The sequence below is a fragment of the Oncorhynchus gorbuscha genome, linkage group LG16 (genome assembly GCF_021184085.1).
Source record: "Oncorhynchus gorbuscha isolate QuinsamMale2020 ecotype Even-year linkage group LG16, OgorEven_v1.0, whole genome shotgun sequence".
Classification (NCBI taxonomy): domain Eukaryota; kingdom Metazoa; phylum Chordata; class Actinopteri; order Salmoniformes; family Salmonidae; genus Oncorhynchus; species Oncorhynchus gorbuscha.
In genome coordinates, this window is record NC_060188.1 from 95573767 (window position 1) to 95600937 (window position 27171).

The window sequence follows — 27171 nt, forward strand, 5'->3', positions numbered from 1 at the left end:
CTGTATATGAGGGCTTCAAACGTCTAGATATATTATTCTCACCTTTTAATAGATTTTAAAAAAAATATTTAACCAGGTAGGCCCATTTGAGAACAAGTTCTCATTTACAACTACGCCATGGCCATGATAAAGCAAAGCAGTGTGACAAAAACAACAACAGAGTTACACATGGGATAAACACATGTACAGTCAATAACACAATCGAAAAAATCTATATTCAGCGTGTGCAAATGTAGAAGATTAGGGAGGTAAGGCAATAAATAGGCCGTAGTGGCGAAGAAATTACAATTTATCAATTAAACACTGGAGTGATAGATGTGCAGAAGATGAATGTGCAAGTAGAGATACTGGGGTGCAAAGGAGCAAAACATAAATAACAATATAGGGATGAGGTAATTGGGTGGGCTATTTACAGATGGGCTATGTACAGATGAGCTATTTACAGGTGCAGTGATCGGTAAGCTGCTCTGGCAGCTGATGCTTAAAGTTAGTGAGGGAGATATGAGTCTCCAGCTTCAGTGATTTTTGCAATTCGTTCCGGTCATTGGCAGCAGAGAACTGGAAGGAAAGGCGGCCAAATGAGGAGTTGGCTTTGGGGATGACCAGTGAGATATACCTGTTGGAGAGCGTGCTATGGGGGGCGGGGCCTGCTATGGTGACCAGTGAGCTGAGATAAGGTGGGGCTTTACCTAGCAAAGACTTATAGATGACCTGGAGCCAGTGGGTTTGGCGATGAATAAGAAGCGAGGGCCAGCCAACGAGAGCGTACGGGTCGCAGTGGTGGGTAGTGTATGGGGCTTTGGTGACAAAACGGATGGCACTGTGATAGACTACATCCAGTTTGCTGAGTAGAGTGTTGGAGGCTATTTTGCAAATTACGTCGCCGAGGTCAAGGATCAGTGTTATAGTCAGTTTTACGAGGGCGTGTTTGGCGGCGCTTTGTTGAGAAATAGGAAGCGACAGAGCCTGGGCGCAAACCCAGAGTCTCTGGTGGCACAGCTGGCGCTGCAGTACAGCGCCCTTAACCACTGCGCCACCCGGGAGGCCTGATTGGAGATGTTTAATATGAGTCTGGAAGGAGAGTTTACGGTCTGACCAGACACCTAGGTATTTGTAGTTGTTCACATATTCAGAAGTCAGAACCGTCCAGAGTAGTGATGCTAGGTGGGTGGGCAGGTGCGGGCAGCGATCGGTTGAAGAGAATGCATTTAGTTTTTACTAGTGTTTAAGAGCAAGTAAAACAATGTTCAATATATAATCCTAGATAGTCATAAGGGTTGCTATAGCGTCGCTATAAGGCATTCATGGGAAGGAAGACAAAAAATAAGTAATAACAATATGGGGATGAGGAAGTTGGGTGGGATATTTACAGATGGGCTGTGTACAGGTGCAGTGATCGGTAAGCTGCTCTGGCAGCTGATGCTTAAAGTTAGTGAGGGAGATATGAGTCTCCAGCTTCAGTGATTTTTTTTTTGCAATTCGTTCCAATCATTGGCAGCAGATAACTGCAAGGAAAGGCGGCCAAATGAGGAGTTGGCTTTGGGGATGACCAGTGAGATATACCTGTTGGAGAGCGCGAGTCATTCATGGGAAGGAAGCGGGACAGTAGTAAGTTTGCTTTACACATTGTATTCCCCTACTCAAACGGCATGCAGTCATCCACTGGGACCAAGGCAGAGTTTGATGCATTTTTTACACGGCTGTCGTTTTGAGGAAGCACACACACACACACACACACACACACACACACACACACACACACACACACACACACACACACACACACACACACACACACACACACACACACACACACACACACACACACACACACACACACACACACGGCTTCATGAGTTTTGACTCAGGCTTTTTTGAAAGACTGCTCTCTTCAGCACTTTTATTTCACCGTAATGGTGGATTCCAGATGCTACTCCTAATAGGGCCAACTGTTGTAAACAAAAACACACTGTCATCTCACACAGCTGGACTCATTATCATTATACAGAAAGGTCTACTCTGGCACAGCCAGAAGAGGACTGGCCACCCCTCATAGCCTGGTTCCTCTCTAGGTTTCTTCCTAGGTTTTGTCCTTTCTAGGGAGTTTTTCTTAGCCAACGTGCTTCTACACCTGCATCGCTTGCTGTTTGGGGTTTTAGGCTGGATTTCTGTACAGCACTTTGAGATATCAGCTGATGTACGAAGGGCTATATAAATACATTTGATTTGATACTCTATTGTGGTCAATATCATATACTGTTGGGGCAGTAAACAAAAACACACTGTCATCTTACACAGCTGGACTCATTATCATTTTACAGAAAGGTCTACTCTATTGTGGTCAATGTCATGTACTGTAGAATTGTGTTTTTTAAGTTTTGCTATTTGGCATTTTGCACCTGTGAAATGCTTAACTGGAAACCCAACAGTGCAGTATTCAAGAAAGAAAGAAAGAAAGAAAGAAAGAAAGAAAGAAAGAAAGAAAGAAAGAAAGAAAGAAAGAAAGAAAGAAAGAAAGAAAGAAAGAAAGAAAGAAAGAAAGAAAGAAAGAAAGAAAGAAAGAGCTATATTACAGGGTCAGTGGTTGGAGTGTGTGTGTGTTGTTTGTGTAAGAGTGTCCATTTAGGTGTGATAGGCAGATATGCAGTACATGTAGACAGAGCTGAAAGGTGACTGGTAGCAGGAATATATAAATACCTATGTTAATATACTAGTGGTAATATATACTAATATACAGTTCCTGGGTCCTTAGCTTAGTGATGAGCTTGGAGGGCACTGTGGTGTTGAACGCTGAACTGTAGTCAATGAACAACATCCTCACATAGATACAGCTCTTTTCTATGTGGGAGAGAACGGTGTGGAGTACAACTGGGATAGCGTTGTCTGTGGATCTGTTGGGGTGTTATTCAAATTGGACTGTGTCTGGGATGATGGAGGCGATGTGAGCCATGACCAGCCTTTCAAAGCACTTCATGATCACAGATGTGAGAGGTAGTCATTGTGGCAGGATACCTGTTGTGGATACCTGAATGTTTGGGAACAGGAATGATCATAGTCAACTTGAAACCGTGAAACGTGTGGGGTTTTGAGACCGGGAGAGGATGAAGATGTCAGTGAAGATGCCTGCTAGCTGGTCTGCACATGCCCTGATGACACGCCCTGGAAAACCGTCTGGCCAAGCGGTCTTTACGAGTGTTGACCTGTTTTAATAACCTTACTCACGTTAGCCTCGGAGAAAGAGGGATCACTCAATCTTCATGATCAGTGGGGTGCCTGCAGGGCTCTCTGTTGTTTTTGTGAAAGCGTGCATAAAGGGCATTTAGTTGGGCTGGTAGAGAGGCATCGTTGAGCAGATCATGGCTAGGGCTTCCTTTTGTTGTCCGTAATGCACTGTAGCCCCTGCCACATCCGTTGAGGGTCGGAGACGTGATAATTGGGATTCCACCTTGCTCCGATATTGTCATTTTGGCTGTTTGATGGCTCTGAGGAGGTTAAAGCAGGACTTCTTGTACGCGTTCGTGTCCTCAGCTGAAGCCTCTGGATTGGCTGCGATAGCCCTGTGAGCACATTTTAGATGGTTTTTTAAAAGTTTATGTTCAAATGGCTCTCCTGTGAATAGTATTTTTTTATTTAACCTTTATTTAACGAGGCAAGTCAGTTAAGAACAAATTCTTATTTAATGACGGGCTACCAAAATGCAAAAGGCCTCCTGCAGGGACAGGGGCTGGAATGAAAAATAATTGTTTTTATAAAATATATATATTGGACAAAACACACATCACGACAAGAGAGACAACACTACATAAAAAGAGACCTAAGACAGCAACATAGCATGGCAGCAACACAACATGACAACAACATGGTAGCATCACAACATGGTAGCAGAACAAAACACGGTACAAACATTCTTGGGCACAGACAACAGCACAAAGGGAAATAAGGTAGAGACAACAATACATCACGCGAAGCAGCCCCAACTGAGTCTTTGAATGAAGAGATTAATCTGTTCAGTTTGAGTGTTTTTGTCGCAGCACGACCCAGTCACTAAGTGGCAGAAAACTGAAAAGACGAAGGACCCAGGATTGTCGCTGCTCTTAAAGGAGGCATGTTTTGGAATATTTTTTTGCCTTCTGTACAGGCTTCCTTCTTTTCACTCTGTCATTTAGGTTCGTATTGTGGAGTAACTACAATGTTGTTGGCATCACGTGTCTTAGTGACGTGGAATTCAAATCCCCGGCAACAAGAACAGCAGCCTCCATGATCCGTGGAGTTTCCTGCTTGTTTATAGCCCAGTTTGTTAATTGTGTGCTTGTTGTTTTTGTTGTCCTGAGATAGAATGTTTACAACAGTCAAGATAACAGATGAAAACTCTTCTCAAGGGGTAGAAAGGTCGGCATTTCAACATCAGTCATACCAAGATAGGTCTAGACTTCCACACCATTTACTGTTGATGGTTCTGGAATGTTTATAGCTTTATCTTCAGAATTTGTTCTTATTAACTGACTTTGCCTAGTTAAATAGTGGCAATAACGGTTAAAATCTTCAGAAGCCTCTTTGGTTTCTCCTTTACAGCTCTGAAATACCAGTGAGTTGGTGGCCATTGAAAAATATTTTAAAAAACACATAGGATTAGGTCGAGGTATTGAGTGATTGGACTTTGCCCTCGTCATCAGATGATGATCCATGAAATCACTGTGTTCGTTGGTTTGCATGTCTTTCTGTCTGTCTGTATATGCCATGCCATTTAAACACAGTTTGCATTGTCAGATGTAATCTTGCTCCATCTACAAAAACAAACAGACATTAATTAGTGTTGTTGCAATCTGTGAGAAAAGCAAATAATGTGTGAATACAATTGTAACCTGGATTCCTACCATAATATCACTGGAATCCTACCATAATATCACTGGAATCCTACCATAATATCACTGGATTCCTACCATAATATCACTGGATTCCTACCATAATATCACTGGAATCCTACCATAATATCACTGGAATCCTACCATAATATCACTGGAATCCTACCATAATATCACTGGAATCCTACCATAATATCACTGGAATCCTACCATAATATCACTGGATTCCTACCATAATATCACTGGAATCCTACCATAATATCACTGGAATCCTACCATAATATCACTGGATTCCTACCATAATATCACTGGATTCACTGGATTCCTACCATAATATCACTGGATTCCTACCATAATATCACTGGATTCACTGGATTCCTACCATAATATCACTGGATTCCAACCATAATATCACTGGATTCCTACCATAATATCACTGGAATCCTACCATAATATCACTGGATTCCTACCATAATATCACTGGATTCCTACCATAATATCACTGGATTCCTACCATAATATCACTGGAATCCTACCATAATATCACTGGAATCCTACCATAATATCACTGGAATCCTACCATAATATCACTGGATTCCTACCATAATATCACTGGATTCCTACCATAATATCACTGGATTCCTACCATAATATCACTGGATTCCTACCATAATATCACTGGATTCCAACCATAATATCACTGGATTCCTACCATAATATCACTGGATTCCTACCATAATATCACTGGATTCCTACCATAATATCACTGGATTCCTACCATAATATCACTGGATTCCTACCATAATATCACTGGATTCCAACCATAATATCACTGGATTCCTACCATAATATCACTGGATTCCAACCATAATATCACTGGTTTCCTACCATAATATCACTGGATTCACTGGATTCCTACCATAATATCACTGGATTCCAACCATAATATCACTGGATTCCTACCATAATATCACTGGACATCAGATGGATGACCTCAGACCTCAGATATTCCAGGATGAGATAGTGAAGGCTTTGTGTTCCATAAAGTGTCCAATGTTGTTGGTCGTGTGGTTTGGCCTCAGGCCTCCTCTCTCTCTCTCTCTCTCTCTCTCTCTCTCTCTCTCTCTCTCTCGCTAAACACACAGTAGCTCAAACGCACAGTTAGCTCAAACGCACAGTTAGCTCAAACGCACAGTTAGCGCAAACGCACAGTTAGCGCAAACGCACAGTTAGCGCAAACGCACAGTTAGCTAAACGCACTATTTCCAGACTGTTAATGCTGTACTGTACAGGGGAAACACTATGTTGGAATATCAGTTTATTTAAGGACAGAAAGCCGCTTTAAACCCACAACAGCATCTCTACCATGGTCATAAACCCATAACAGCATCTCTACCATGGTCGTAAACCCATAACAGCATCTCTACCATGGTCATAAACCCAAAACAGCATCTCTACCGTGGTCGTAAACCCATAACAGCATCTCTACCATGGTCATAAACCCACAACTGCATCTCTACCATGGTCGTAAACCCATAACAGCATCTCTACCATGGTCGTAAACCCATAACAGCATCTCTACCATGGTCGTAAACCCATAACAGCATCTCTACCATGGTCGTAAACCCATAACAGCATCTCTACCATGGTCGTAAACCCATAACAGCATCTCTACCATGGTCGTAAACCCATAACAGCATCTCTACCACGGTCATGAATGATTGAACAGATTCTGGCTCCACAGAAAGTGATGCTCTGCCAACATCAGTTTCCTTCCCCTGTTCAGCACACATTATTCTGTCTTCTTAGCTGCACCTTGGGAATTTGTGTGTGTGTGTGTGTGTGTGTGTGTGTGTGTGTGTGTGTGTGTGTGTGTGTGTGTGTGTGTGTGTGTGTGTGTGTGTGTGTGTGTGTGTGTGTGTGTGTGTGTGTGTGTGTGTGTGTGTGTGTGTGTGTGTGTGTGAGCCACGTTTACTGTCTGCAACAGTTCCATCATGTGTCGTCATTGATCACGATCAGTAGCATTGATTAGCCAAATAATCAATCAGAATGATTGAACAATCTTGAATGTTAGGCTTGACCTAGAGTTACCTTGGAAAGGCACATTGTTCTTTTTATTGGTGTGTTACGGTAACCAAGGTTACATCCGTAATGATCAGACGACCTACGCACTACACTAACAGAGAAACGTCTGTCTGTCACTCTGTCCTTAAAGTGAATCTATCAGCTTCTGGCTGGACAGGTGATGAGGTCATTCATCCACACTTCCAAAGCCATGACGGGGCTTCTGAAATGTTGTCCTTCAAGTTGCTCAGTTACTGGTGAAAGGTGAAGGAGGAAGGGTTTTCCATTACAATGGTGACGTTATCTTCAGATCTGGCTTTGCTTTATAAAAAGAAATGTTTATTTCCTCTTAGAAAGATTAGCGAAGAACTCATAGTACTCATGAGAACAAGAAGCTCTCTATCTGTCAGTACACCTCATTCGGCCGCCTTTCGTTCCAGTACTCTGCTGCCTGTGACTGGAACGAATTGCAAAATCGCTGAAGTTGGAAACTTTTATCTCCCTCACCAACTTCAAACATCAGCTAGCTGAGCAGCTAACCGATCGCTGCAGCTGTACATAATCTATTGGTAAATAGCACACCCATTTTCACCTACCTCATCCCCACAGTTTTTATTTATTTATTTTTCTGCTCTTTTGCACACCAATATCTCTACCTGTACATGATCATCTGATCATTTATCACTCCAGTGTTAATCTGCAATATTGTAATTATTCGCCTACCTCCTCATGCCTTTTGCACACATTGTATATAGACTACCCTTTTTTCTCTGTGTTATTGACTTGTTAATTGTTTACTCCATGTGTAACTCTATGTTGTCTGTTCACACTGCTATGCTTTATCTTGGCCAGGTCGCAGTTGCAAATGAGAACCTGTTCTCAACTAGCCTACCTGGTTAAATAAAGGTGAAATACAAATAAAATAAAAAAACTCAGAGTACTCATGAAAACAATAAGCTCTCTCTGTCAGTACTCATAGTACTCATGAGAACAATAAGCTCTCTATCTGTCAGTACTCATAGTACTCACGAGAACAAGAAGCTCTCTGTGTCAGTACTCAGAGTACTCATGAAAACAATAAGCTCTCTCTCAGTACTCAATAAGTATCTGTCAGTACTCATAGTACTCACGAGAACAAGAAGCTCTCTGTGTCAGTACTCAGAGTACACATGAAAACAATAAGCTCTCTCTCAGTACTCATAGTACTCATGAGAACAAGAAGCTCTCTATCTGTCAGTACTCATGAGAACAAGAAGCTCTATCTGTCAGTACTCATAGTACTCATGAAAACAATAAGCTCTCTCTGTCAGTACTCAGAGTACTCATGAGAACAAGAAGCTCTCTATCTGTCAGTACTCATAGTACTCATGAGAACAATAAGCTCTCTATCTGTCAGTACTCATAGTACTCACGAGAACAAGAAGCTCTCTGTGTCAGTACTCATAGTACTCATGAAAACAATAAGCTCTCTCTCAGTACTCATAGTACTCATGAGAACAAGAAGCTCTCTATCTGTCAGTACTCATAGTATTCATGAGAACAAGAAGCTCTCTATCTGTCAGTACTCATAGTATTCATGAGAACAAGAAGCTCTCTATCTGTCAGTACTCATAGTACTCATGTGAACAAGAAGCTCTCTATGTGTCAGTACTCAGAGTACTCATGAGAATGTGAGTGACCTCACTTTACATTATATGGCGTAATGTAAAAGTGGAAACAATAGGTCTTTCTTTTCTACGTTATCCAGTTAAATGTAACTAAATGTATTAGAAAATGTAATCTAAGTAACTATTAACCCGTTAAATGTAACTACATGTAATAGAAAAATGTAATCTAAGTAACCGTTAACCAGTTAAATGTAACAAATGTAATAGAAAAAATGTAATCTAAGTAAATACCCAAAAGTAATTATTTATTATGAGAGGTCCATAAACAATAACTAGTAATGCTGCTTACTCAAATAAAGGTTAAAATATCACCTTTCTGGTAAAAATCATTATACATTGTGTAGTCACTGAAGGAGACTAGCTCCAGTACAAACAAATATTGATGTGACTTATTTCCTGTTTAACAAAACTGTTTGAAGAAGGCTTGAAAGGACTGATATGCTTCCTAAATATATTTTAATCAAATTATAAAAGGACTAACTATAAGATTTCACCTTCTTTTAAAACTTTAAAAATACATATTTCTATGTTTAGTGTTAGAGGAAGATCTGCATGTTTTCTTCAAGTCTCTTTTGGTCAAAACGTCTCCCCCCCACCCACAGGGCCTCCCGGAGTTCCCCCCCCCCCATCTCTGTGAATGTCTCAGAGCTCTAGCTTGGCTTCCTGAACTCCTTGGAGACTGTGAGGGTGTTGGTGAATGGAGAAAGGTAGAGACTGTGAGGGTGTTGGTGAATGGAGGAAGGTAGAGACTGTGAGGGTGTTGGTGAATGGAGAAAGGTAGAGACTGTGAGGGTGTTGGTGAATGGAGAAAGGTAGACTGTGAGGGTATTGGTGAATGGAGAAAGGTAGAGACTGTGAGGGTATTGGTGAATGGAGAAGGGTAGAGACTGAGGGTGTTGGTGAATGGAGAAAGGTAGAGACTGTGAGGGTGTTGGTGAATGGAGAAAGGTAGAGACTGTGAGGGTGTTGGTGAATGGAGAAAGGTAGAGACTGTGAGGGTGTTGGTGAATGGAGAAAGGTAGAGACTGTGAGGGTGTTGGTGAATGGAGAAAGGTAGAGACTGTGAGGGTGTTGGTGAATGGAGAAAGGTAGAGACTGTGAGGGTGTTGGTGAATGGAGAAAGGTAGAGACTGTGAGGGTGTTGGTGAATGGAGAAAGGTAGAGACTGTGAGGGTGTTGGTGAATGGAGAAAGGTAGAGACTGTGAGGGTGTTGGTGAATGGAGAAAGGTAGAGACTGTGAGGGTGTTGGTGAATGGAGAAAGGTAGAGACTGTGAGGGTGTTGGTGAATGGAGAAAGGTAGAGACTGGCGAGGGGTATGAGGAATGGAGGAACTAGAAATGAACAATAATATTCCAACACGGAAAATGGAAAAAAAAAAATCAAAAACTGTGAACACGTTGACAATGGACAAACAATAACACAGAGAGGGTATTGCCACGTGAAAACAATAACACACAGAGACTGGGGAAGCCACGTGACAAACAATGGACACAGAGGGGAAGCCACGACAAACAATAACACACAGAGGGTGTTGCCACGTGAAAACAATAACACACAGAGAGGGTGTTGGTGAAAAAATAACACACAGAGAGGGTGTTGGTGAATGGAAACAATAACAGACAGAGAGGGAAGCCACGTGAAAACAATGGACACACAGAGTAGGGAGACTGTAACGGTGTTGGTGAATGGAGAAACAATAACAGACAGAGGGTGGGTGAATGGAGAAACAATAACACACAGAGAGGGTGCCACGTGACAAACAGAAACAGAGACAGAGAGGGTGTTGCCACGTGACAAAAATAGAGACAGAGAGGGTATTGCCACGTGAAAACAATAACAGACAGAGAGGGTAAGCCAATGGACAAACAATAACACACAGAGAGGGAAGCCACGTGAAAACAATAACACACAGAGAGGGAAGCCACGTGACAAACAATAAACACAGAGAGGGTGTTGGTGACAAAAATAACACACAGAGAGGGTGTTGCCATGGAGAAACAATAACACACAGAGAGGGTGTTGGTGACAAAAATAACACACAGAGAGGGTGCCACGTGAATGGAAAATAACGAGACAGAGAGGGAAGCCACGTGAAAACAAAACACACAGAGAGGGTGTTGGTGAATGGAACAATAACACACTGAGAGGGTGTTGGTGAAAGAAATAACAGACAGAGAGGGTGCCACGTGACAAACAATAACACACAGAGAGGAGAAAGGTGACAAACAATAACACACAGAGGGGAAGCCACGTGAAAACAATAACACACAGAGAGGGTGCCACGTGAAAACAATAACACACAGAGAGGAAGCCACGGATAAACAATAACGTCCAGAGAGGGAACCACGTGACAAACAATAAACAGAGAGGGAAGCCACGTGACAAACAATAAAACACAGAGAGGGAAGCCACGTGACAAACAATAACGCACAGAGAGGGAAGCCACGTGACAAACAATAACACACAGAGAGGGAAGCCACGTGACAAACAATAACACACAGAGAGGGAAGCCACATGACAAACAATAACACACAAGAACACGAAGCCACGTGACAAACAATAACGCACAGAGAGGGAAGCCACGTGACAAACAATAACACACAAGAACACGAAGCCACGTGACAAACAATAACACAGAGAGGGAAGCCACATGACAAACAATAACACACAAGAACACGAAGCCACGTGACAAACAATAACACACAGAGAGGGAAGCCACGTGACAAACAATAACACACAGAGAGGGAAGCCACGTGACAAACAATAACACACAGAGAGGGAAGCCACGTGACAAACAATAACGCACAGAGAGGGAAGCCACATGACAAACAATAACACACAAGAACACGAAGCCACGTGACAAACAATAACGCACAGAGAGGGAAGCCACGTGACAAACAATAACGCACAGAGAGGGAAGCCACGTGACAAACAATAACGCACAGAGAGGGAAGCCACGTGACAAACAATAACGCACAGAGAGGGAAGCCACGTGACAAACAATAACGCACAGAGAGGGAAGCCACGTGACAAACAATAACGCACAGAGAGGGAAGCCACGTGACAAACAATAACGCACAGAGAGGGAAGCCACGTGACAAACAATAACGCACAGAGAGGGAAGCCACGTGACAAACAATAACGCACAGAGAGGGAAGCCACGTGACAAACAATAACACACAGAGAGGGAAGCCACGTGACAAACAATAACGCACAGAGAGGGAAGCCACGTGACAAACAATAACGCACAGAGAGGGAAGCCACGTGACAAACAATAACACACAGAGAGGGAAGCCACGTGACAAACAATAACACACAGAGAGGGAAGCCACGTGACAAACAATAACACACAGAGAGGGAAGCCACGTGACAAACAATAACACACAGAGAGGGAAGCCACGTGACAAACAATAACGCACAGAGAGGGAAGCCACGTGACAAACAATAACGCACAGAGAGGGAAGCCACGTGACAAACAATAACACACAAGAGCACGAAGCCACGTGACAAACAATAACACAGAGAGGGAAGCCACGTGACAAACAATAACACACAGAGAGGGAAGCCACGTGACAAACAATAACGCACAGAGAGGGAAGCCACATGACAAACAATAACACACAAGAAGACGAAGCCACGTGACAAACAATAACACAGAGAGGGAAGCCACGTGACAAACAATAACACACAGAGAGGGAAGCCACGTGACAAACAATAACACACAGAGAGGGAAGCCACGTGACAAACAATAACGCACAGAGAGGGAAGCCACGTGACAAACAATAACACACAGAGAGGGAAGCCACGTGACAAACAATAACGCACAGAGAGGGAAGCCACATGACAAACAATAACACACAAGAGCACGAAGCCACGTGACAAACAATAACACACAGAGAGGGAAGCCACGTGACAAACAATAACACACAGAGAGGGAAGCCACGTGACAAACAATAACGCACAGAGAGGGAAGCCACGTGACAAACAATAACGCACAGAGAGGGAAGCCACGTGACAAACAATAACGCACAGAGAGGGAAGCCACGTGACAAACAATAACGCACAGAGAGGGAAGCCACGTGACAAACAATAACACACAAGAACACGAAGCCACGTGACAAACAATAACACAGAAGCCCACGTGACAAACAATAACACACAGAGAGGGAAGCCACGTGACAAACAATAACACACAGAGAGGGAAGCCACGTGACAAACAATAACACACAGAGAGGGAAGCCACGTGACAAACAATAACGCACAGAGAGGGAAGCCACGTGACAAACAATAACACACAGAGAGGGAAGCCACGTGACAAACAATAACACACAGAGAGGGAAGCCACGTGACAAAAACAATAACACACAGAGAGGGAAGCCACGTGACAAACAATAACACACAGAGAGGGAAGCCACGTGACAAACAATAACACACAGAGAAACGTGACAAACAATAACACACAGAGAGGGAAGCCACGTGACAAACAATAACACACAGAGAGGGAAGCCACGTGACAAACAATAACACAGAGGGAGCCACGGACAAACAATAACACACAGAGAGGGAAGCCACGTGACAAACAATAACACACACAGAGGGAAGCCACGTGACAAACAATAACGCACAGAGAGGGAAGCCACGTGACAAACAATAACACACAGAGAGGGAAGCCACGTGACAAACAATAACACACAGAGAGGGAAGCCAAGCAAACAATAACGTGACAAACAATAACACACAGAGAGGGAAGCCACGTGACAAACAATAACACACAGAGAGGGAAGCCACGTGACAAACAATAACGCACAGAGAGGGAAGCCACGTGACAAACAATAACACACAGAGAGGGAAGCCACGTGACAAACAATAACACACAGAGAGGGAAGCCACGTGACAAACAATAACGCACAGAGAGGGAAGCCACGTGACAAACAATAACGCACAGAGAGGGAAGCCACGTGACAAACAATAACGCACAGAGAGGGAAGCCACGTGACAAACAATAACGCACAGAGAGGGAAGCCACGTGACAAACAATAACGCACAGAGAGGGAAGCCACGTGACAAACAATAACACACAGAGAGGGAAGCCACGTGACAAACAATAACACACAGAGAGGGAAGCCACGTGACAAACAATAACACACAGAGGGGAAGCCACGTGACAAACAATAACACACAGAGAGGGAAGCCACGTGACAAACAATAACGCACAGAGAGGGAAGCCACGTGACAAACAATAACACACAGAGAGGGAAGCCACGTGACAAACAATAACACACAGAGAGGGAAGCCACGTGACAAACAATAACACACAGAGAGGGAAGCCACGTGACAAACAATAACACACAGAGAGGGAAGCCACGTGACAAACAATAACACACAGAGAGGGAAGCCATGTGACAAACAATAACGCACAGAGAGGGAAGCCACGTGACAAACAATAACACACAGAGAGGGAAGCCACGTGACAAACAATAACGCACAGAGAGGGAAGCCACGTGACAAACAATAACACACAGAGAGGGAAGCCACGTGACAAACAATAACACACAGAGAGGGAAGCCAGAGGGTTAAATAAGGAACATAATAAATGTAATAGAAATCAGGTGTGAATAATGAAGACGACACCAAAGGAAAATGAAACATGGATCGGTAGCGACTAGAAAGCCAGTGACGTCGACCACCGAATGCCGCCCGAACAGAGGGACCAGCCTCGGCAGAGACTTGCCTTTCATCTCATGTTAATCTTGTCCATCTATTTTTTATTTATTTTTTATTTTACCTTTATTTAACCAGGCAAGTCAGTTAAGAACATATTCTTATTTTCAATGACAGCCTGGGAACAGTGGGTTAACTGCCTGTTCAGGGGCAGTGGTCCTTCTGTAGCTCAGTTGGTAGAGCATGGCGCTTGTAACGCCAGGGTAGTGGGTTCGATCCCCGGGACCACCCATACGTAGAATGTATGCACACATGACTGTAAGTCGCTTTGGATAAAAGCGTCTGCTAAATGGCATATATTATTATTTATTATATTAGAACGACAGATTTGTACCTTGTCAGCTCGGGGATTTGAACTCGCAACCTTCTGGTTACTAGTCCAACGCTCTAACCACTAGGCTACGCTGCCGCCCCTATGACAGGGATGGGCAACTGGTTTAGGCCCTCAGGACCAATTTTTAAAAAATACTGTATATTTTACTACTCAGCTAGGAGATGGTGAGGCTCTCTACTCCGCTAGGAGATGGTGAGGCCCTCTACTCCGCTAGGAGATGGTGAGGCCCTCTACTCCGCTAGGAGATGGTGAGGCCCTCTACTCCGCTAGGAGATGGTGAGGCCCTCTACTCCGCTAGGAGATGGTGAGGCCCTCTACTCCGCTAGGAGATGGTGAGGCCCTCTACTCCGCTAGGAGATGGTGAGGCCCTCTACTCCGCTAGGAGATGGTGAGGCCCTCTACTCCGCTAGGAGATGGTGAGGCCCTCTACTCCGCTAGGAGATGGTGAGGCCCTCTACTCCGCTAGGAGATGGTGAGGCCCTCTACTCAGCTTGTCACTGACAAGACTAGAGGGAAGTAGTGAACCTGTTGACCACTGACAAGACTAGAGGGAAGTAAGTAGCTAACCTGTTGACCACTGACAAGACTAGAGGGAAGTAGCTAACCTGTTGACCACTGACAAGACTAGAGTTGACCACTGACAAGACTAGAGGGAAGTAGCTAACCTGTTGACCACTGACAAGACTAGAGGGAAGTAGTGAACCTGTTGACCACTGACAAGACTAGAGGGAAGTAAGTAGCTAACCTGTTGACCACTGACAAGACTAGAGGGAAGTAAGTAGCTAACCTGTTGACCACTGACAAGACTAGAGGGAAGTAAGTAGCTAACCTGTTGACCACTGACAAGACTAGAGGGAAGTAAGTAGCTAACCTGTTGACCACTGACAAGACTAGAGGGAAGTAAGTAGCTAACCTGTTGACCACTGACAAGACTAGAGGGAAGTAAGTAGCTAACCTGTTGACCACTGACAAGACTAGAGGGAAGTAAGTAGCTAACCTGTTGACCACTGACAAGACTAGAGGGAAGTAAGTAGCTAACCTGTTGACCACTGACAAGACCTAACCTGTTGACCACTGACAAGACTAGAGGGAAGTAAGTAGCTAACCTGTTGACCACTGACAAGACTAGAGGGAAGTAAGTAGCTAACCTGTTGACCACTGACAAGACTAGAGGGAAGTAAGTAGCTAACCTGTTGACCACTGACAAGACTAGAGGGAAGTAAGTAGCTAACCTGTTGACCACTGACAAGACTAGAGGAAGTAAGTAGCTAACCTGTTGACCACTGACAAGACTAGAGGGAAGTAAGTAGCTAACCTGTTGACCACTGACAAGACTAGAGGGAAGTAAGTAGCTAACCTGTTGACCACTGACAAGACTAGAGGGAAGTAAGTAGCTAACCTGTTGACCACTGACAAGACTAGAGGGAAGTAAGTAGCTAACCTGTTGACCACTGACAAGACTAGAGGGAAGTAAACCTGTAGACCAACCTGTTGACCACTGACAAGACTAGAGGGAAGTAAGTAGCTAACCTGTTGACCACTGACAAGACTAGAGGGAAGTAAGAAACCTGTTGACCACTGACAAGACTAGAGGGAAGTAAGTAGCTAACCTGTTGACCACTGACAAGACTAGAGGGAAGTAAGTAGCTAACCTGTTGACCACTGACAAGACTAGAGGGAAGTAACCTGTTGACCACTGACAAGACTAACCTGTTGACCACTGACAAGACTAGAGGGAAGTAAGTAGCTAACCTGTTGACCACTGACAAGACTAGAGGGAAGTAAGTAGCTAACCTGTTGACCACTGACAAGACTAGAGGGAAGTAAGTAGCTAACCTGTTGACCACTGACAAGACTAGAGGGAAGTAGTGAACCTGTTGACCACTGACAAGACAAGAGGGAAGTAAGTAGCTAACCTGTTGACCACTGACAAGACTAGAGGGAAGTAAGTAGCTAACCTGTTGACCACTGACAAGACTAGAGGGAAGTAGTGAACCTGTTGACCACTGACAAGACAAGAGGGAAGTAAGTAGCTAACCTGTTGACCACTGACAAGACTAGAGGGAAGTAAGTAGCTAACCTGTTGACCACTGACAAGACTAGAGGGAAGTAGTGAACCTGTTGACCACTGACAAGACTAGAGGGAAGTAAGTAGCTAACCTGTTGACCACTGACAAGACTAGAGGGAAGTAAGTAGCTAACCTGTTGACCACTGACAAGACTAGAGGGAAGTAAGTAGCTAACCTGTTGACCACTGACAAGACTAGAGGGAAGTAAGTAGCTAACCTGTTGACCACTGACAAGACTAGAGGGAAGTAAGTAGCTAACCTGTTGACCACTGACAAGACTAGAGGGAAGTAAGTAGCTAACCTGTTGACCACTGACAAGACTAGAGGGAAGTAAGTAGCTAACCTGTTGACCACTGACAAGACTAGAGGGAAGTAAGTAGCTAACCTGTTGACCACTGACAAGACTAGAGGGAAGTAAGTAGCTAACCTGTTGACCACTGACAAGACTAGAGGGAAGTAAGTAGCTAACCTGTTGACCACTGACAAGACTAGAGGGAAGTAGTGAACCTGTTGACCACTGACAAGACTAGAGGGAAGTAAGTAGCTAACCTGTTGACCACTGACAAGACTAGAGGGAAGTAAGTAGCTAACCTGTTGACCACTGACAAGACTAGAGGGAAGTAAGTAGCTAACCTGTTGACCACTGACAAGACTAGAGGGAAGTAAGTAGCTAACCTGTTGACCACTGACAAGACTAGAGGGAAGTAAGTAGCTAACCTAACACTCAGACAGGTTCAGATCTGGTCAGGCAACATTTCTCCTGAAGAAGACAATAGGTCCCATTGATTGAGTTTCACATCACATCTTCCACTACGGACGTAGTAGGTCTGATTTACAGGTTGTGTTCTTCACCGGGCGGTCGGTCGGGCACTCTACTCTGAATTTACAAATGTGAAAGTAGCAAGAAAGATCTCCTTAGCCAGGCATGTTGTTTGTTTTGGATATTATGGAAAAGCAGGGAACATGCCAAGATTGCTGCTTCAACTGGATACTCAAAGCTTTTAAACCAAACTTGTATGTATTCTTATATTATTGTAATGCCTAACATGCCGGGGAAGGATTATTCAGCTTATTTTCTAGTGCACTACTTTAGACCAGAACCCTATGGGCCCTGGTCAAAACAAAGTGCACTACATAGGGAATAGGGTTCCATAGGGCTCTGGTCTAAATTAGTGCACTACATAGGGAATAGGGTTTTATAGGGCTCTGGTCTAAAGTAGTGCACTATCTTGGGAATAGGGTTCCATAGGGCTCTTGTCTAAAGTAGTGCACTATATAGGGGATAGTGTTCCATAGGACTCTGGTCTAAAGTAGTGCACTATATAGGTAATAGAGTTCCATAGGGTTCTGGTCTAAAGTAGTGCACTATATAGGGTTCCATAGGGCTCTGGTCTAAAGTAGTGCACTATATAGGGAATAGGGTCCCATAGGGCTCTGGTCTAAAGTAGTGCACTATATAGGGAATAGGGTCCCATAGAGCTCTGGTCAAAAGTAGTGCACTATATAGGGAATAGGGTCCCATAGAGCTCTGGTCAAAAGTAGTGCACTATATAGGGAATAGGGTCCCATAGGGCTCTGGTCTAAAGTAGTGCACTATATAGGGGATAGTGTTCCATAGAGCTCTGGTCAAAAATAGTGCACTATATAAGGAATAGGGTCCCATAGGTCTCTGGTCAAAAGTAGTGCACTATATAGGGAATAGGGTTCCATAGGGCTCTGGTCAAAAATAGTGCACTATATAAGGAATAGGGTCCCATAGAGCTCTGGTCAAAAGTAGTGCACTATATAGGGAATAGGGTCCCATAGAGCTCTGGTCAAAAGTAGTGCACTATATAGGGAATAGGGTCCCATAGGGCTCTGGTCTAAAGTAGTGCACTATATAGGGGATAGTGTTCCATAGAGCTCTGGTCAAAAATAGTGCACTATATAAGGAATAGGGTGCCATTTGGGATGACGTTGTATGCTCATAAGCAGGCTGTTACAGTGGTAGTATAAATCCGCTTGGCTTTAAAGCACCATGGATATGACATAACCTCAAATTAAACCGCATGGTGGGAATGATGTGATCTGTATTAGATTTTAGAATCAGATTTAACTCTTGTAATCTTTGTCAGGCTGTAATAAGTAAATGGATATTTTATTGTATTGGTAGCATATAAATATTTAGCAGATGTTATTGCGGGTGTAGCTAAATGCTTGTGTTCCTAGCTCCAACAGTGCAGTAATATCTAACTAAATGCTTGTGTTCCCAGCTCCAACAGTACAGTAGTATCTAACTAAATGCTTGTGTTTCTAGCTCCAACAGTACAGTAGTATCTAACTAAATGCTTGTGTTTCTAGCTCCAACAGTACAGTAGTATCTAACTAAATGCTTGTGTTTCTAGCTCCAACAGTACAGTAGTATCTAACTAAATGCTTGTGTTCCTGGCTCCAACAGTACAGTAGTATCTAACTAAATGCTTGTGTTTCTAGCTCCAACAGTGCAGTAATATCTAACTAAATGCTTGTGTTTCTAGCTCCAACAGTAGTATCTAGCTAAATGCTTGTGTTCCTAGCTCCAACAGTAGTATCTAGCTAAATGCTTGTGTTCCTAGCTCCAACAGTAGTATCTAGCTAAATGCTTGTGTTCCTAGCTCCAACAGTAGTATCTAGCTAAATGCTTGTGTTCCTAGCTCCAACAGTACAGTAATATCTAACTAAATGCTTGTGTTTCTAGCTCCAACAGTAGTATCTAGCTAAATGCTTGTGTTCCTAGCTCCAACAGTACAGTAATATCTAACTAAATGCTTGTGTTCCTAGCTCCAACAGTAGTATCTAGCTAAATGCTTGTGTTCCTAGCTCCAACAGTACAGTAATATCTAACTAAATGCTTGTGTTCCTAGCTCCAACAGTGCAGTAATATCTAACTAAATGCTTGTGTTTCTAGCTCCAACAGTGCAGTAATATCTAACTAAATGCTTGTGTTTCTAGCTCCAACAGTAGTATCTAGCTAAATGCTTGTGTTCCTAGCTCCAACAGTGCAGTAATATCTAACTAAATGCTTGTGTTCCTAGCTCCAACAGTACAGTAGTATCTCACAATTCACAACAATAAACACACATCTAAAAGTAAAAGAATGGAATGAACGATCAATGTTCGGAGTGGCATTGACTAAAATACAGTAGAATAGAATACAGTAGATACATACTGTATGAGATGAGTAAAGCACTATGTAAACATGATAAAAGTGGCCAGTGATTCCATGTCTACGTATATGGAGGCAACAGCCTCTAAAAACAATAAGCATTGTTTACTGGAAGTCTTGGGACACCAATGAAATGTTGTAATTTTAGAGGCTATGCAGAACGTTTGCCTTCCATTGAGCCAAAAAGGGGTCCCCTTAAATGGACAGAAATATTGTCCATAAATATCCTCATTGGAAATAAAGGTCCACCCCCCTGAGCAAAAATCATCTTTTTACGTCAGTATTCTGTTCTCTGAGTAATGTTATGACTTTGGATGTATTTAAACCCCCTGATCCACGAAGCCTCACAGTCACAACCAGCTAAATCTCTCTCTCTCTGATCTAAACTCGTAATCCCACTGACTGTGGGGAAGAACTGGGAGTGTCCTCACTAAGTTGAGCACAAACACAAAGATACCTCGTGATTTCGTGTTTAGACAGGATCGTTGTTAAAATGTGTGCAGTTCCATTACTTACGTTTGAGTCATGACCCTGATAGCATCTCTGGCGTTGTATCATCTCTGTATCAGTGTGTGGAATGTGTGAAGCAGAGCTTGAAGCTAATCTCTGTCTCTGTCTGTCAGTGGACTAAACAGGTCGGCCAGATGGTTAAACTATTTATCCATTTTCACTGATCGATATCTGAGCTCAGATCTTGTTGCCACGTGTCCTAACCCAGCAGCACAATGGGTGGCTCTGTGATGAAGAGAGGCCGTTCCAGCTTGGGGCCCTGTCAACAGCTTGTTCAACACCTTGTTCAACACCTTGTTCAACACCCTGTCTGTCAACACCTTGTCCAACACCTTGTCCAACACCTTGTCCAACACCTTGTTCAACACCCTGTCTGTCAACACCCTGTCTGTCAACACCCTGTCTATCAACACCTTGTTCAACACCCTGTCTGTCAACACCTTGTTCAACACCCTGTCTGTCAACACCCTGTCTGTCAACACCTTGTTCAACACCCTGTCTGTCAACACCTTGTTCAACACCCTGTCTGTCAACACCCTGTCTGTCAACACCGTGTTCAACACCCTGTCTGTCAACACCTTGTTCAACACCCTGTCTGTCAACACCCTGTCTGTCAACACCTTGTTCAACACCCTGTCTGTCAACACCTTGTTCAACACCCTGTCTGTCAACACCCTGTCTATCAACACCTTGTTCAACACCCTGTCTGTCAACACCGTCTGTCAACACCTTGTTCAATACCCTGTCTGTCAACACCCTGTTCAACACCCTGTCTGTCAACACCTTGTTCAACACCCTGTCTGTCAACACCCTGTCTGTCAACACCTTGTTCAACACCCTGTCTGTCAACACCTTGTTCAACACCCTGTCTGTCAACACCCTGTCTGTCAACACCCTGTCTGTCAACACCCTGTCTGGCAACACCTTGTTCAACACCCTGTCTGGCAACACCTTGTTCAACACCCTGTCTGTCAACACCCTGTCTGTCAACACCCTGTCAACACCCTGTCTGTCAACACCCTGTCTGTCAACACCCTGTCTGGCAACACCTTGTTCAACACCCTGTCTGGCAACACCTTGTTCAACACCCTGTCTGTCAACACCCTGTCTGTCAACACCGTGTTCAACACCCTGTCTGTCAACACCCTGTCTGTCAACACCCTGTCTGTCAACACCCTGTTCAACACCCTGTCTGTCAACACCTTGTTCAATACCCTGTCTGGCAACACCTTGTTCAACACCCTGTCTGGCAACACCTTGTTCAACACCCTGTCTGTCAACACCCTGTCTGTCAACACCCTGTCTGTCAACACCCTGTCTGTCAACACCTTGTTCAATACCCTGTCTGTCAACACCTTGTTCAACACCCTGTCTGTCAACACCCTGTCTGTCAACACCTTGTTCAACACCCTGTCTGTCAACACCCTGTCTGTCAACACCCTGTCTGTCAACACCCTGTCTGTCAACACCTTGTTCAATACCCTGTCTGTCAACTCCTTGTTCAACGCTCAATCATGATCTTTGTCATTTAAGTTTTAAGCCAATGTAGCCGATGTGAAATGGCTAGCTAGTTAGCTGTGGTGCGCGCTAGTGGCGTTTCAATCGGTGAGGGGACGGACATAAAGTCTATACTGTTACACAAAAAAACACTACAATTGGGGATAAGATCATCAACTAAATGACTATAATGTCAAACGTTAACGTGATGTCTAATTCGTGTCTTTCTCTTCTCTGCTTCTCACAGAAAAAGATGTCCTGATGCAGCACTCCAAACAGTAAACGTTACCCTGCTGTATCCCTCTTCCTCATCTCAACCTGCTCCTCCTCCTCCTCCTGTACTTCCTGCTCCTCCAGAACCGACTATTGGTACCATTGGTTCCTTCCTTGGGTCCCCAAACCTCACTCGGCCGGTTGACAAATCTCTGCTTTCCCCCTCCTCTCCGCTCCCCCGGTCCTCATCCCTGAACCTCCTCTCCCCCCTCGCCCCACTTCCCCACGTCCCCGGCAACATGTCCATCGCCCTGAAGCAGGTCTTCAACAAGGACAAGACCTTCCGGCCCAAGCGTAAGTTTGAGCCGGGGACGCAGCGTTTCGAGCTGCATAAAAAGGCCCAGGTGTCGCTGAGCTCCGGGGTTGACCTGAGGGCGGCGGTAGCTCTGCCCCACGGGGAGGATCTGAACGACTGGGTGGCCATGCACGTAGTCGACTTCTTCAACAGGATAAACCTCATCTACGGGACGGTGTGTGAGTTCTGCACGGAGAAGAGTTGTCCGGTCATGTCCGGAGGTCCTAGGTATGAGTACCGATGGCAGGACGATCACAAGTACAAGAAACCAACGGCTCTACCGGCTCCCAAGTACATGAACTTGCTGATGGACTGGATAGAGGTCCAGATCAACAATGAGGATATCTTCCCCACCAGCATGGGTGAGTACTCTGGGTCTGCTGTAACTATATGTACAGTGGGGCAAACAAGTATTTAGTCAGCCACCAACTGTGCAAGTTCTCCCACTTAAAAATATGAGAGGCCTGTAATACTTATTTTCCACCATAATTTGGAAATAAATTCATAAAGAATCCTACAATGTGATTTTCTGGATTTTTTCCCCCTCATTTTGTCTGTCATAGTTGAAGTGTACCGATGATGAAAATTACAGGCCTCTCACATATTTTTAAGTGGGAGAACTTGCACAATTGGTGACTGACTAAATACTTTTTTGCCCCACTGTACATCAGCCACACTCAACAGACCCAGTCTTTTTTAGGAACTAGAAGCAGTGCTAGTGGGTAATATCACTCAGCAAACAAGGCCAGTAAAAACAAATCCATTATAATAACCAATGTAGTGATATTTATATATATTTAGCCTAGTGGTTAGAGTGTAGAGGCGGCAGGGTAGCCTAGTGGTTAGACTGTAGAGGTGGCAGGGTAGTCTAGTGGTTAGAGTGTAGAGGCGGCAGGTAGCCTAGTGGTTAGAGTGTAGAGGCGGCAGGTAGCCTAGTGGTTAGAGCGTAGAGGCGGCAGGTAGCCTAGTGGTTAGAGCGTAGAGGCGGCAGGTAGCCTAGTGGTTAGAGCGTAGAGGCGGCAGGTAGCCTAGTGGTTAGAGCGTAGAGGCGGCAGGTAGCCTAGTGGTTAGAGCGTAGAGGCGGCAGGGTAGCCTAGTGGTTAGAGTGTAGAGGAGGCAGGGTAGCCTAGTGGTTAGAGTGTAGAGGCGGCAGGGTAGCCTAGTGGTTAGAGTGTAGAGGCGGCAGGGTAGCCTAGTGGTTAGAGTGTAGAGGCGGCAGGGTAGCCTAGTGGTTAGAGGGTAGAGGCGGCAGGTAGCCTAGTGGTTAGAGTGGTTAGAGAGGCGGCAGGTAGCCTAGTGGTTAGAGGGTAGAGGCGGCAGGTAGCCTAGTGGTTAGAGGGTAGAGGCGGCAGGTAGCCTAGTGGTTAGAGGGTAGAGGCGGCAGGTAGCCTAGTGGTTAGAGGGTAGAGGCGGCAGGTAGCCTAGTGGTTAGAGGGTAGAGGCGGCAGGTAGCCTAGTGGTTAGAGGGTAGAGGCGGCAGGTAGCCTAGTGGTTAGAGGGTAGAGGCGGCAGGTAGCCTAGTGGTTAGAGGGTAGAGGCGGCAGGTAGCCTAGTGGTTAGAGCGTAGAGGCGGCAGGTAGCCTAGTGGTTAGAGCGTGGGGGCGGCCTAGGGTAGCCTGCGGCAGTGGTTTAGAGCGTGGATGGCGGCCTAGTGGTTAGCCTAGTGGTTAGAGCGTGGGGGCGGCAGGTAGCCTAGTGGTTAGAGCGTGGGGGCGGCAGGTAGCCTAGTGGTTAGAGCGTGGGGGCGGCAGGTAGCCTAGTGGTTAGAGCGTGGGGGCGGCAGGTAGCCTAGTGGTTAGAGGTAGCCTAGTGGTTAGGCGTGGGGGCGGCAGGTAGCCTAGTGGTTAGAGCGTGGGGGCGGCAGGTAGCCTAGTGGTTAGAGCGTGGGGGCGGCAGGTAGCCTAGTGGTTAGAGCGTAGGGGCGGCAGGTAGCCTAGTGGTTAGAGCGTAGGGGCGGCAGGTAGCCTAGTGGTTAGAGCGTAGGGGCGGCAGGTAGCCTAGTGGTTAGAGCGTAGGGGCGGCAGGTAGCCTAGTGGTTAGAGCGTAGAGGCGGCAGGTAGCCTAGTGGTTAGAGCGTAGGACTAGTAACCGGAAGGTTGTAAGTTCAAATCCCTGAGCTGACAAGGTACAAATCTGTCCTTCTGCCCCTGAACAAGGCACTGTTCCTAGGCTGTTGTTGAAAATAAGAATTTGTTGTTAACTGACTTGCCTAGTAAAATAAAAATGCAACAGCTCAGGGCTGATTGGCCAAGTCAGGCCAAATGCATTCTGGCATCAATCAATCAAACACTACGGCCGCGACATCAGCAGCAACCGCATCAGATACATGGTCTACACATACTGAGACAGCATCAGATACATGGTCTACACATACTGAGACAGCATCAGATACATGGTCTACACATACTGAGACAGCATCAGATACATGGTCTACACATAGTCTGTCTGTCAGTCTGGTAACAGGCGATGGGTGTCAGTCTGGTAACAGGCGATGGGTGACAGGCGATGGGTGTCAGTCTGGTAACAGGCGACGGGTGTCAGTCTGGTAACAGGCGACGGGTGTCAGTCTGGTAACAGGCGACGGGTGTCAGTCTGGTAACAGGCGACGGGTGTCAGTCTGGTAACAGGCGACGGGTGTCAGTCTGGTAACAGGCGACGGGTGTCAGTCTGGTAACAGGCGACGGGTGTCAGTCTGGTAACAGGCGACGGGTGTCAGTCTGGTAACAGGCGACGGGTGTCAGTCTGGTAACAGGCGACGGGTGTCAGTCTGGTAACAGGCGACGGGTGTCAGTCTGGTAACAGGCGACGGGTGTCAGTCTGGTGATGGGTGTCAGTCTGATAATGGGTGTCAGTCTGGTAACAGATGACGGGTGTCAGTCTGGTAACAGATGATTGGTGTCAGTCTGGTAACAGATGATTGGTGTCAGTCTGGTAACAGATGATTGGTGTCAGTCTGGTAACAGGCGACGGGTGTCAGTCTGGTAACAGGCGACGGGTGTCAGTCTGGTAACAGATGACGGGTGTCAGTCTGGTAACAGGTGACGGGTGTCAGTCTGGTAACAGGTGACGGGTGTCAGTCTGGTAACAGGTGATGGGTGTCAGTCTGGTGATGGGTGTCAGTCTGATAATGGGTGTCAGTCTGGTAACAGATGACGGGTGTCAGTCTGGTAACAGATGACGGGTGTCAGTCTGGTAACAGATGATTGGTGTCAGTCTGGTAACAGATGATTGGTGTCAGTCTGGTAACAGATGATTGGTGTCAGTCTGGTAACAGATGATTGGTGTCAGTCTGGTAACAGATGATTGGTGTCAGTCTGGTAACAGATGATGGGTGTCAGTCTGGTAACAGATGATGGGTGTCCGTCTGGTAACAGGTGATGGGTGTCAGTCTGGTAACAGGTGATGGGTGTCAGTCTGATAATGGGTGTCATTCTGGTAACAGGTGACGGGTGTCAGTCTGGTAACAGATGATTGGTGTCAGTCTGGTAACAGATGATTGGTGTCAGTCTGGTAACAGGTGATGGGTGTCAGTCTGGTAACAGGTGATGGGTGTCAGTCTGATAATGGGTGTCATTCTGGTAACAGGTGACTGGTGTCAGTCTGGTAACAGATGACGGGTGTCAGTCTGGTAACAGATGACGGGTGTCAGTCTGGTAACAGATGACGGGTGTCAGTCTGGTAACAGATGACGGGTGTCAGTCTGGTAACAGATGACGGGTGTCAGTCTGGTAACAGATGACGGGTGTCAGTCTGGTAACAGATGACGGGTGTCAGTCTGGTAACGGGTGTCAGTCTGGTGACGGGTGTCAGTCTGGTGACGGGTGTCAGTCTGGTGACGGGTGTCACGGGTGTCAGTCTGGTGACGGGTGTCAGTCTGGTGACGGGTGATGGGTGTCAGTCTGGTGACGGGTGATGGGTGTCAGTCTGGTGACGGGTGATGGGTGTCAGTCTGGTAACGGGTGATGGGTGTCAGTCTGGTAACGGATAATGGGTGTCAGTCTGGTAACGGATAATGGGTGTCAGTCTGATAATGGGTGTCAGTCTGGTAACAGGTGTCAGTCTGGTGACGGGTGTCAGTCTGGTAACAGGTGGTGTCAGTCTGGTGACAGGTGATGGGTGTCTGGTGACTGGTGATGGGTGTCAGTCTGGTGACAGCTGATGGGTGTCAGTCTGGTGACGGCTGATGGGTGTCAGTCTGGTGACAGCTGATGGGTGTCAGTCTGGTGACAGCTGATGGGTGTCAGTCTGGTAACAGCTAATGGGTGTCAGTCTGGTAACAGCTGATGGGTGTCAGTCTGAACAATGGGTGTCAGTCTGGTAACAGGTGATGGGTGTCAGTCTGGTAACAGGTGATGGGTGTCAGTCTGGTAACAGGTGATGGGTGTCAGTCTGGTGACAGCTGATGGGTGTCAGTCTGGTGACAGCTGATGGGTGTCAGTCTGGTAACAGCTGATGGGTGTCAGTCTGGTAACAGCTGATGGGTGTCAGTCTGGTGACAGCTGACGGGTGTCAGTCTGGTGACAGCTGACGGGTGTCAGTCTGGTGACAGCTGACGGGTGTCAGTCTGGTGACAGGCGACGGGTGTCAGTCTGGTGACAGGCGACGGGTGTCAGTCTGGTGACAGGCGACGGGTGTCAGTCTGGTGACAGGCGACGGGTGTCAGTCTGGTGACAGGCGACGGGTGTCAGTCTGG

The 27171-nt window shown here is 45.6% G+C and overlaps 1 protein-coding gene across 3 annotated transcripts in view; it reads left to right on the forward strand.

Moving 5' to 3' along the window:
- LOC123999464 (MOB kinase activator 3B-like) overlaps positions 1-27171 on the forward strand; it is a 58937-nt gene that overhangs the window by 13364 nt on the left and 18402 nt on the right. The window contains exons 1-2 of one of the 3 annotated variants that reach the window (XM_046305289.1): positions 17617-17733; positions 22158-22840. In XM_046305289.1, the coding sequence (XP_046161245.1) occupies positions 17645-17733; positions 22158-22840 (772 nt within the window). In that variant the 5' untranslated portion in view covers positions 17617-17644. Of the gene's footprint in view, positions 1-17616; positions 17734-22157; positions 22841-27171 lie in introns of those variants that run through there. The other 2 variants (XM_046305288.1, XM_046305290.1) reach the window with 2 other exon arrangements.